This window comes from Anser brachyrhynchus (assembly GCF_964034855.1).
Source record: "Anser brachyrhynchus genome assembly, chromosome: 14".
NCBI lineage: Eukaryota > Metazoa > Chordata > Aves > Anseriformes > Anatidae > Anser > Anser brachyrhynchus.
Window position 1 is genome coordinate 16,475,489 of NC_137709.1, and position 13,076 is coordinate 16,488,564.

At 36.7% G+C, this 13,076-nt stretch overlaps 1 protein-coding gene across 42 annotated transcripts in view; it reads right to left on the minus strand.

Moving 5' to 3' along the window:
- The window catches only part of TENM2 (teneurin transmembrane protein 2), a 1,469,731-nt gene that overhangs the window by 464,714 nt on the left and 991,941 nt on the right, over window positions 1–13,076 (minus strand). For 40 of the 42 annotated variants that reach the window (XM_080555516.1, XM_080555559.1, XM_080555513.1 and 37 more), the window contains one exon: window positions 605–880. The exons of 1 other annotated variant lie outside the window; for it this stretch is intronic. In XM_080555516.1, the coding sequence (XP_080411642.1) occupies window positions 605–880 (276 nt within the window). Of the gene's footprint in view, window positions 1–604; window positions 881–13,076 lie in introns of those variants that run through there. One more of the 42 variants, XM_080555553.1, reaches the window with a different exon arrangement.

A 13,076-nucleotide genomic window follows, 5' to 3' on the forward strand; every position in this document is an offset into this window, starting at 1 on the left:
AGCTGGCTTCATGGAGTTTTTCATCAACCACTGGCTAGGTGTTTTGTCACCAATGACTCTTGTATTGTGTAAAGTTCCTTTCTTACGAACTTAATAACCTATGTTAAATATAAGTACTTTGCCTCAGTATGATGCATAGGTTTGCTTTCTAAAAGCCCTTCATACTTACCAGTAAGCAAATAGCAAACAAAAAAAAATTCAAAACCTCATGAAAAAACACACAAAAAATAAATCTGATTGTTACAAATTAGCACCATTGTTACAGCTAGTAGCATATTGTAGATTAATATTACTTCAAGCTTTCTATAAAAATCACATGAGAAACTTTTTAAGAAATTTCTTCCTGTTTCTCATCATTAAGTTTAATTTAATGTACTTGGAGCACGAACTTCTGTGAAAGATAATTGCCTGAACAGTAAATTGTATGATAAAGCAATATATATCAAATTACGTAATATACATGTAAAAGAGTTTCCTGATATTGATGTCAAAAAAAAAAGAAACACAAATGAAATAACCATCTTTAAAGGAATACTCAACTGTTTTTCAGTATGATTACATTCTTATGTATGCGCATTAAGAATATATTGAACAAAAGGCCTACCATTTTCCTCATCTGACTTATTTTCGTTGTCGGAGTCGGTAAGCGTGAGAGCCGAGTTTTCGCGACTTGACAAACCGGAACTTCGCCTGGATTTGATCCCTCTTCCCCACAGCCTGATCGCATGCTCTGGAGACATTCCTCCCTCTGTGTCCGAGTCGGCATCAGAGCCAGTGCTCAAGGAATAGCCTTGGTGGAGTATTCCTATGTCCGAGCAGTAGCCACTTCGATGGGGAGAGGGCTCACAGATTCCTAGTTCTGCAAGGGTGAAGTTTGTTCCTAGAAAGGCAATTACAGACAACTAAATAATCTAAAATCTTGGGGATCTAATTTAAGTTTCAGAATAACAGAGCTTTTATATTTTTCTTAATTATGATGTGTACTAAGCCTCTGTAATGAATTGCATAGAGAGATCTCTGGTGCAAAGATCTAGCAAGACTTACCAAAAACACACTGAATATACTTGAAATGGATGAAATACACAAAACAAGGGTCGATTTTAAGTTACTTATGCCTACTATTTTGGCCCCAAATACTCTATCGCTTACATATGTGATTAATGTAAAGTTCATGACAAGTGACAGTGACATGACTTGCTTTATGTTACATATCTAACCTTGTATTTGCAGGACCAGAGTCTTAGCTTTGAGGTTGAGCATTTGACTATTCAGAAAGAAGCTCTGTTTCTCATGCAAGACACAAGCCTTCCAAAGAGATAGGAATCTTTAGTTCTAACTTTCCTATAGTTTCCTATTTCATAGAAAATAAGTACACATTTGGGAAAAGAGTTACAGAGCCGAGGATCACTTGAAAGAATGCAAATCTATCAGTGATGAAACAGAAATCTCGTCACCAGTTTTGCATTTTCATACTGGGTGAGATTGGTAGTTTAAACATCTGCTATAGAAATTGAAACATATCACAATTATTGTAATTCTTTTCTACCTTTATCCATCATACTCAATAAGAAAGCATACATTAACACCAAAATCAAGAGGTCACTGGGTTTAAAGGCAAAACTTTCAGGATCAAAATCAAAACAAGACATTTAGCACTTAATAACAACACAGTGGACAGTCATATGCATTTTTAAGGCACATGGAGTCCCCCAGGGTTGTCAGAAAGTATAGAATTGCTGGCTGATTTCTGCTTATGTATTTGCTTCCTACGTGAATGAACAGGACTGTAAAGAACTGCATGTGGAAATATGCTCTGTCTCTAAGGCTTTCTAGGTTTTTGAAAAGCATAGTGATTTCGGCTTCATTACAATGGGCTACAAATGAAAAATTAGGACAGAATGAAGTGACTTGCAGTATAGCTGACAATAATTTAATTCACAATGAAACTACATCTGTAGTCTGCGTTTCTACAATGGTATTTGTATTTTGTCCAAAAGCAGTTTATATTTTCTCCTCTTCCCCTATATGTTCACCAGAATGATGCTGTATAATGGAAGTTCATACACTAAGTAGAAAACATACCTAAGTGTCTTCCATTAATAAAGACATATAATCAATTTGGTTTATTTATTTAAGTATCACAACTTCTTTCTCAGTTGAGCCAGGACTGGTTCATCTCTTTATGTCAGCCCTCTCTGGTATCATATCCAGCTGTTGAAGTGCTTTGGATACGGGACGCTTTCATAGATCTACAGAAAGTAAAACTAGGCCCTACTTAACTTTTATAGCTACAGCTCATCAGTTAGGGAAGGTGATGGGTTTCTTCTCCTGGAAAACTGAGCTATGTCTTCATCCAGTGATGGCTAGACAGGAACACCAAGCACAAGGAGAGGGAAGGCATGCTTTCCTTCACCCCTGGGTTAACCAGTACATGGGCCAGCAGCAAGAGAGTGGCCAAAAAGTAACACTGACCAGATGCTTCTTGCAAAACAAAACATTCATTCGCAGTATTTAAAAATAGTACAAAAAGGCTGACATTAAAAAATGTCATGCCTCATCAACACCAAATTAAACCAAACACTCCTAGTCAGGAGTACATTTTAACTTGCTTTCCAATTTCTAATCTAGTAATCATAAATTCGGTGGTTTATTCATCAGGAATGAACTGAACAGTCCTAAGTATGAGCCTAAGTGCACATCAGTCCAGAGTTTAATTGTTGTTTTAAAGAACCCTGCCATGACACCTGGAAGAAAAAAATATTTTCAAAAGAAAATGTGAAACTTCATCAGGTGCAATTTCAGTAGAACATATTTAACAAAAATAGCTAATGAGAATCTTGGTTTTGCCATATTAGCAAGCCAAAGTTACTCAAAAAAAAAATCACAATCAACCCAAATATAAAATATTTATAGAAAAGAATGTGAACTGCAACCTACTAACACTACACTTTCATGCCCACACAGGTAAAGTGCATGCTGACATTAGACACACAACATGAAAGTGAAGCTTTTAAAGTTTTCTTGTTTGCTGGTGGCATAAATGTCTACAAATACACACCAGTTATGAATATATTAGCTCAATTATGCTGTTTTACATACTCGGTAAAAAAATTTAATGATATTCTGTAGAATTTAACAGCCATTACAAGCCCAGACAATTTCACTCTGATTAGCATTCTCTATTGGCATAAAAAAATCTAACTATAACATCTGATGCAAAAAGTAATCTTTAGAGAAATTCTTACTTCATTTGTCTGAGGAAAATGATAAAGGCACTGCAAGTGGAAGGTAAATACAGTAGTCATGGAACTCGTTCATCCATTAGAGTTTTGTTATGTGAGAATCTAACAGCTTCCAGAAACATGGATACAAAAATTTGAAAACTGACCAACTTTTAAATGTTACAGAATTAGATCAGATCAACTCGGGAACACGAATGGAACAAGCCTACTTACTGAGCCTCTGGAGGAGGATCTTCCATGCTGCTTCTCAGAAATCTCCTCACAGTCTTACAAAAGAGTATCTCAAGCATACCTATTGTAGACACAAAGTATCCCAGAGAGTCCCCGCTCTAGAAAAAAATATTCTTCTCACATGGACTCTAAATTCAATTAATTTGAGTTATTAATTTTCAGTGTTTGCTTCTGCAAAACATTATTTAGGAGTGTTCTGCAAGATGGCACACAATGGCAGAATAACTTGCCCAAGAATCAAATGTTTCCCTTCCTCACTTTCTGACTTGTAATTATTCTTAAATATGAATTCACTGATCTTACAAGTTTTGTCTAAGACCTCACTGAATAGATTTTTACCCATGTGTAACCCAGCTTTTCTTAATTTTACTAGGTTGTCTCAAAATAGTCACATAAGAACTTGAGATGTTTTTCACATCTTTAAACATATATAGATCTTATATAAGGCATTCTTCATATATATATTTTATAAATAAATATGTATAAATGTATCTGGATTTATGCCTATCTATACCTGGGTGTGTATGTATATATATAGAAATATATATGTACACACAAGTATAGATAGGTATAAATACAGATACAGATATATATATATATATATACACACACACATACCCACACTTTCACTCTCATTCATTTTACTTGAAAATCTGATGAAAAAGTTAGAGAAACATTATCATTATGTTCTCTACGCCTTTTCTTGATCTGGATTGTGTTCTCCTACGTGTCTCATTTCCCTAAAACCGTCCATATCTCTTGAATAACATACGGACTGCTTTCACTTTGATAATATTTTCTTGCTTGCTCAGCCACAATTGCACATTAAGGGATTCATGGCATTAGTAGACCACTGCTGTAAATTCAGATGGAGGATAAGTTTGGCTCTGGAGGCGCTGATATCATTTATCCAATAATTCATAGCAGAAAGAATCCTACTACTGCTTTGGAATAAAGTATCTTCACACAAACAATGAGAAAATACCTAATCCCTTCCATACTTTCATGCCCAGTGGTGCTGACAGAATACTTCCTGCTGGGATCCTCCTGGCAGTGGGGTCACCACAAACAAGGGCAGCCTTCCTCTCCCCAGTTCCAGTACAAACCACAGCCCCTGGATGCTGGCGCGAGGAAACTCACACCCAGCCTGGCCCGCTGATCCAGCGTCTCCCTCCAGAAGCATCTTCCTCATGGCTCCACAAGGAATTAGGAGACCAAGCAAATCAAGACCTCAAAGAACAAAACCCAGGCAGGCAGGCAGCACCTGGTGTTTGCCATACCCTGGGACAACTTGTGCTGGCACAACCTGTGCTGTTGTGCATTCACAGACGGAAACCCAAACCATGAGCTGAAGTGCACTACTAGCAGCCAAAGCAGATAGATGGTTTCTTAGAGTGTTATATACCGCATGCTGTCTCTGGGGCTTGTGAGTAACTCTTGGGAGCTGAAAGCTTCATTTGTGAAGTAGGGCTGAAATGTGAAGCTGTGATCCATTCTTGTACATTCTGAACCTAAGGGTGTTTTCTTTCAGATTCTTGCAGCATGTACTACATCGCTGGTGGCACTAAGTGAAAAGAGATAAATAACATCTGATCCTTATTGGTTGAAAAGAAAGAAATCTTTTCCTTGAAGACAACAAAAAAAAAAAAAAAGTTTTTTAAAAAAGTGGTTTTTTGCCTTCTTGTATGTAATGGAGCTTACTAGCTTCCATCCCCATTCCCTTCATCCCCACCTGCAAAAATCACTAGACCATATCCCTTAAAGAAAGGCAGTTAATACCATCTGCTTCCTTAAGGCATATGTAATCTCTGATGCAAAAATAGATTGGTAGTGTACAGGTTTAGAAGTGTAATATAATGTTGTATACTTCATCATCATGCCCATAATCTACATGCTGTGAGTAGTCTCTCAATAGAGTAGGAAAGCTTTGTTTTCCTTTTAATTTATGTATGACTAGTATATCTTTCAAGCTCATTTTCTTTTACAACAATTTACTACATAAGTTATTTAGTATACAAATACTCTCTAAAAGTGTGATTAATTCAATGATGTGCAATTCTGCTTACCCCAGCTAAGACTAGAAAGCATTACCATAAAAGCAAAGGTTATTTTCACCTGACCTCTAGGCAGAGGTCTCATTTGGTTAATTACAAATTATAGAAATTGCCCTTCTGAAGATTAATCTAATCCAGCTGTGATCAGTACAAGATGCCTCAGGGGAAGATATCTGAAGCCAGTAATGCAAAGATATGACAAATTCTCCTTCAACACCAGATCAGCAGTTCAAAACTGGGTTAAGTCTAAAATCAAAAGGATAAATATCACTGACATTCTTTGCTGGGATAATCAATTTACAAGAAGATCAGATTTTTGTTTTGTTTTGCTTTTTACATTTAAGATATTCCATCCTTTGTCAATTTTTTGGCTATCTTAATAGCTACAATGATTTTTGCTGGCACGAGTACCACACTTGAATGCCAATCTGTGGCATATGAAGAGGTCATTCTTTTTAATAAACTCTGATGTTCGCTTCTTAATTTTTTCTCAGTTCTGTACACATTCATTCATTATAATGACACGAAGAACAGATGATTACAATCTCCTTCTTTTATCCACTTAACGTATATATTTTTAATATTTACACTTTTACAGATCTTCCTTATCAGATAAACAACTGCCTTCTTTTTAATCCTTCTTTGTATTTCACCCATTTCAGTAGTATAATTTTCTCACAGTTACAGATGTATCATTATAAAATAAATTCCATCTTTCTGGTGGCTTAAATATACTTAAATCAGAAGTACGTTTTCTGTGCAACATACAGGAATTTTAACCACCTAACCACAATTAATAGCCTCTGTGACTATTGTAATGTTTGCAGGAAACATGCCTGGAAAGTTACCTCTGTTAACATTATTGATATATCCCACTTCTGAAGAAAATGCAAATTCCAACAGAAAATCACATGGAAAAGATAAGGTCTTCTTTCACTGTGATGCCTCCAAGTAGAAGAAATATTCCGTGATTCCAGAGGCCAGGTAAGAAAGAGGAGATACTAGCCATACAACTCATCAACCTACAGCAGGTTTGTGGGCTTCTTCTCCCCTTTAAAACATTCACAATGAGTATTATACAGTATAAACTGAAGTATTTGCCTGGACTCTTTTCCTCACTCTGTATCTATTTTCCCCTAATAGCAGTTCTTTGAGAGCATTGGGAAAGGGGAATATAAGCTCCTGCGGGACAAACACTGCTTGTTGAACTCTAAAACTACTGGAGAACAGTTTCCTTAGAAATTAGAAAATAATAACAAAAGAGCTATACTTCATTCTAAGTTTTAAAATCCATAGCTAGTGGTTAACAAATGCAGGGCTACCGACATCTGCCTGTTACTGCCTAATAAGAAGATTTGTAGATGACTTATTTTCGTTTAAGGTTATGAAACTCCTGGGTTTGCTAGTCAGGAAAGTTAAACATTTTATCACTACGGCAACGTGAACTTTAACCACTTAATGATGATAAATCTTACTTTCACAGAGCACGTTTGTGACAAAGACATCAGGAAATGCTTTACCGAGAAGCATCTGAATACCCCAGAGGTTTTGATGCCCATCTCTGAGGGGCTGTCACCCAGACATTGTGCACACACACACACACACAATACCTACTACAATTTAGAAAACATGCACATTGTGAAATTTTGTCAGAATTTCTAACACAGTAGTATTCAGACAACAATTTTTAAAATTCAGCAGAAACAGCATGGTTTTCTTAAAAGTGAAACACCTTCTGGCAACCTCAGTCCCTTCTGTAGCAAACTGACTGGCAGCAGCAAACAGAAATCTATACACATATTACAACACATAGTTTGTATTTGAAATATATTTTCTAGCTGCTCTCATCAATGGCAGCAAAATCCTTTAATTGTCTTTTTTATAATCCTCTTTCTGCCTTGCTTCTTTCTGACTCGGAGAGCCCCAAGCCTAATACCACGATACAGATGTTTCTCTTTTTGACAGTAAGTCTGGTGACAGTTATTAATAGAGTAGCTACAACTATGCTAAAAAAAAATATTAAGGTTCATAAAACCAGGCATCTAACAAGATTTCACTCTAGCTCACAATATTAAATAGTCTTCAGTTCTGCGGTCACATACTATATTTGTAATATACTATATTGTATGTTCAGTGACTGCGGGGTTACTCTCATGTCTTTTATCCTTCCTCATTCAATCTTTATCTACTACATCAGGAACAAAATATTATTAATCACTTCATACAATTTTTTGCAGGTGTGCTGAATATAGTCTCTGAGAACATCTCAAACACTGCATAAGTACCTTCACCTCCTTGGGAGATGAACTTTTCTCACTCCCATGTAATAGCTATGGAAAGAGAGACCAGAGCAAGCTCTTCCCAGAGCACACACTAGTTCTAGCAGAACTCCACCTAAAACTTAGCTACAGCGCAGCCCAGGTTAAAATGCAATTCTTCAGGGTAATATTTGACTTTCCAGGGTAGTCTTTCAATCACTGTTAACTTCCTAGCTTTTCCAAGCACTGAGGAGGAATTAAAAGGAGAATAGCTTCACTTACTACAACAGTCTGTGTTATTCCTACAGATGTGTCCATTCTGGAGGAGGCAGAAGAGTGCAGGCAATTGCGTAAGCGAGTGCTGGGCTCTCCTGTGCTCTGTCTGAGCACACTTCTCTTGCTCCTTGCTGAGCAAGTGCCAGCAGAAAGCAAGCTCAGAGCAGAGCCCCACAGTCGCTGCCTGTGCTGGGACCGGGCAGCAGGGCAGGGAGGCAGCTCCTTGCACACATGCCATCAGCTTTGCAGTCAAACTCCAGAACACTGCAGTGAATTTTTGCAACTGCAGCTAAGATACGTAGACAGATCACAGCGAAAGCTTTTCCAAACTGAGAATGTCTGACTCAAAGGACATAAATATTTTTGTTTAACCAACAAAATGGTCTCATGATGTTTTCACTGTGAGCACAATAGCGTGTTTTCTCTAACATCATTCTCAGAACTGGTCAGATATTCCTCGTCTGCTTTCCAAACAAATTACCTCTAAGTAGAGAGAATTCACAGAAAACTTCAGCCTAAACACTGCAATCTACCCAAGCTTTGAGATCTTATTATAAGAAATGGTAGATAAACACAACTATACCTGACACGCTAACATCCTTTTAAATCTTCCTTTTTCAAAGCAACTATTGCCTCCTCCATTAATCTGCATATTTCTAATGAAATGTTACATCTGTCATTTAGAAGGCCATGAGTGTTCTGTGATCAAAATCAAATTAAACACCCACAGGGCTTTCTGGGCTAAACATGCACAATACATACCTGTATTTGCATAAGTATGGCCCACGTCAGGGATGGCTTCCCGGGCAACCTCCAGCAGAAGGAAAAAAACTCTGCTCTGTTTTGGTCTACTCAGTGTCTAGACAGACTATGAGTAGGGCCAGTCATCTGACCCAACTCTAATCTGATTTCCTGCATATTTATTTATTTAGTAAAAGTGACAAGAAAACATGAGAAATGTTTGATACTTAAGATTACAACAATATGCTTTTTTTACTTTGTGAACAAGACTGGAAATGCTTCCACAGATCCAATAAAAGACATTTTAGCATTCTGAAATTAGTTGTGCCACATTACTCATGTCAAAATACATTGACGGAACTACGAAGTTAACAACTGGGCTGTTGTACAGCAGTGAGGACTAGCATAGACGAACTTCACATCTTAAAAAGACTGAAAACAACCCACAAAAACTTGGGGGTGGGGGAAGAATGGCACAAATTCTCTTCATCTGTGAAATGAAGCCAACACTTTGCTGTCAAACTGTCATTAAAAACTGTCGAAAAGATCCAACTTGCCTCTGCAGTGACAAGTAGTGTATTTGTTGGGATAAAATCTGCACCCAATCCCAGCTGCGTATTGTGACGCCCCAGCAAGAGCATGGTTATCAATTACTACAATTCCCTTCTTACTATTTTTTCCTCGCACAAATAGCAGAGGAAGAACAGAACAGGAAGCTTCATGGTGAAACAAATGATGTTCTTAAAGTTCCCAACAAAATTCCACTTCCCAGCTCTAGTTTTCTTTTGGAAAAAGAAAAAAGAGCTCTAGTTTTCTTTTTCCACCTATGAAGTGGAATCAGACAACATATTTTCTATTCCCAGTCCAAAATGACTCAATTTATGGAACAGTTTTGTTACATGTCTGTTTCCTTTTTGGAGATCATGAATTTCTAAATAAAATTCACAACAGAAACACCAAAATTATAAAGAATATACTGCATTCATGTTCATAAAGCCACAGCTATCAGAGAGGAACACAGAAAGAACTATTTTCAAATTGCTTTTTCAAGTTAAAGTTAAACAACGTGCACATCAACACCTGACAATATCTCCTGTTACACAGGCAAAGTATCTTCTAACTAAAGGGATATGAACTATGACTCTACAGAAGATGAAAATTTCAAAGACTGTTTTGAAAACAACATAAAGAGAATGAAGTGCTATGCCAATAGAGAGCAGCCAGCATTCAGTACCTACACTGGCTGTCCATACTTCCGATGTGCAGCTAGGCTCACATAGCATGAAGATACAGACCATCATACCCACACAATCTAAAATCTCATTTTCCACTTCTAAAAAGGGTATTGGTCATTTGCATTCCTGTCTAGCTCATAAAGACACCAGTCTTCTATTGCAAAAGCAATCTTGTTATGTCAGAAAAGAACAGAGAGTTCTCCCTGGTCTCCAGAAAAAAAAAAAAAGAAAAAAAAAAAGAAAAAAAAAACCTCTGTTGTCCATAAATCTATAGATACGAGTACCTGTGGATAAGATCACCGTATGGCTAGTAATCTTCATTGATACATGAATCTGAGTTCAATTATTAGAAAAACCTCTGTGAAAATCTGTAGGAAACTACCAGGGGATAAATTAGCTTGTGATAATTTGCTGAATTCATGCTAAGCCTTTTATTTTTATGCTGTTAAATCAAGATTTAAAAAGCAACAAAAAATAAACCACTGTTCATGACTTGATAAATAAACTGAGCTCTCAAGGAACAGTACAAGTCAGAGTAATAAGCTTTCATGCCTTCATAACTGTTTAATTGGGAACTCTGGAAAAACCTGAATCAGCTGTCATCACAGATGAAACCTTAATTGTTTTCTTTTATACCTTGCTTCACAAGTTAGAAACATGGATACTCTATATTTTATGAAGGTCCCCAGGCACATGTAAAGATTTCTTAGCACTAGCAGCTGTCAGCTGTTTAGTCACAAGGAGATTCTTCACTGTAAACATCATGTCACCTAGAAATAACGGCAATAAAAATTGCATCCTGTACAGTAGAGTAAAAGAAGTTTAAACCATTATTTGGCTCAGAACTTCAGTGTTTACATTCAGAATAATGTTGCTCATAACGAGTTTCAGCAATGCCAAAGATGTCAGCTTTTAACTCTGCATTTCTAACCCTGCTAGGAGGACAATCGGAACACCAACACGATGACTTTGAACAGTGACAAAGAAATCCATCTGAAACGGAAAGAAGAGTTTCTTTGAACTCTCAAACGCTTTAAATGCAACACCATCTGAGTTAAAAAAAACAAAAAACAACAACAACAAAAACCCCACCATGTTAAACAAATCCATATGAACTTTATGCCAAACTTAAAGGGCAATGAAATTAAAATAATTTGAGCACTATAATCTTGACAAAAAAACATACATAACAATCAGGCACCAAGGAAAACAGATTAGGTGCTTTGAGACAACATACCTACTACAAAACAGACACAACCACAATTTCTGGTATTCATCACTTGCACGCATTTTATGAAGAGGTCCGGAAATGTCTTTATTTATTTCATTGAATTATAAATTACTTTCAGCTTTTCATTTTTAATCCTAGCAAAATAATTAGTTATTTTCACGGCCAGTCAGTTGTGGTATTATAAATGGAGCAGTTGGCACCAATTCAGATTATTACTGGTCCTGAACTCTGCTACACATGAAATATACACCCTTAATACAGAATTTCTTTTATCTACCAATGACTATAATTTGTTGACTGAATATACAATTGTGAATGCAGAAACTGAGCACATCCTGGCCTTTCTGGCACGTACAACGGCTTCAATGTTATAGGCGACAGCACAGCAGATCCACCAGTTCCACTGCTGGCACTTACTGGTCTCACCAGGCTTTCTACAGAGCTGTGCAAGGAAGAAATACGACCTCCTTCCATGCGCCTCTTTTCCTTTCCTACAGTGTATTTTCCACACGCACAAAACATGCTTCTGTTCTTATTGTCTTTTTGCTATTCACTGTATTCCCAAATGCAACATCTTGATTGTAGCCTGTTGCACTTGGGCGACCGCGCTGGCAGTTGCACGCTCTTCCCAAAATTCTCCTCCTGACCTGGGAAACATAGCTCTGCTTGGTTACTGCAATCTGTTTCTGTGTTTATTTATTTTCCCATCTAAATTTCTGCCTGTTCCAGTGTTTTAGAATTTTAGCTCCTGATTTTTTAATTTGCATTTAGATTACCCTTTCCGTTGTTCTTCAATGAAGAGAAGTGAAGATTTATATTATGTGCTAATAAATAGGTCACAGCTTGTATCTTTTCTAACTTTCAGCTGTATGAAACAATGTCTCTGTTTTTATAAAACTCCATTTTAACAATAGGGCTATAGTCATTGCCCTTTTGTTGTCCTTTTTGTTGTCCTCCATCTTAGTCTTAGATTTGAAGGACTGCTGCCTTGGACTTTAATTTGGTTAATGACAAAAAGCAGATTCAAACGTGCCAAGCAGTAAAAGTTAAGCTCCAACCATCACTTCAGCACTGAATTTAGTTGGTAACGTTGAGTGACCTTCTAAAGAGGCAGTATCAAAATAACCCAATTAAAAATATGATTTTGTCAAATCATTTATGTGTGGGAAACTGTTGACCCTGATTTTAAAAACTGATTTTCCCCACTAGGTTGTGATAAAAGGACATGTTTTTGCTCTAATTTATAAATGACAATAAATCAAAAAGCCTATTTAATATATATATATATTCAACAGCAATTGGAATTACAGTTTTATTTATTGATTGGGAAGGTTTTACAAAGAAAATACCAACTTGAGGTTTTTCCTTTAGTTTTACTTCCACGGAGAACACAGATGCAACACAGTGACTGATCTTCTCATCGGTCCCCATGTCCGGACATTTTTAAAGACGAAAAACATGAAATAAGGAAAAGAGAAATAAATACAAATTTTTCAAATGTTAGAGGAGTACAAACAAAATCTCAGTGGAGGAATGATTTCCATTTGTCTCACTGAAATGCTGACTCCTCATGACGATACCTTTAGTATCACCTATAATTCATTCAATCACTGCTTATCAAAGCAAATAGAAAAGGAAATGAGGGAACTATCTATTTAACAGTGTTCCAATCATGACACCTTCAACAGGGTGTTCCCTAGGCGACACAGCTTTCCTCCATGGTCTGCTTTATAGAAAGATGTTGAAGAGTTGAATGTATTTATGCATGCATGTTTTTATATTTGTGTATATATATATATGTATGTATA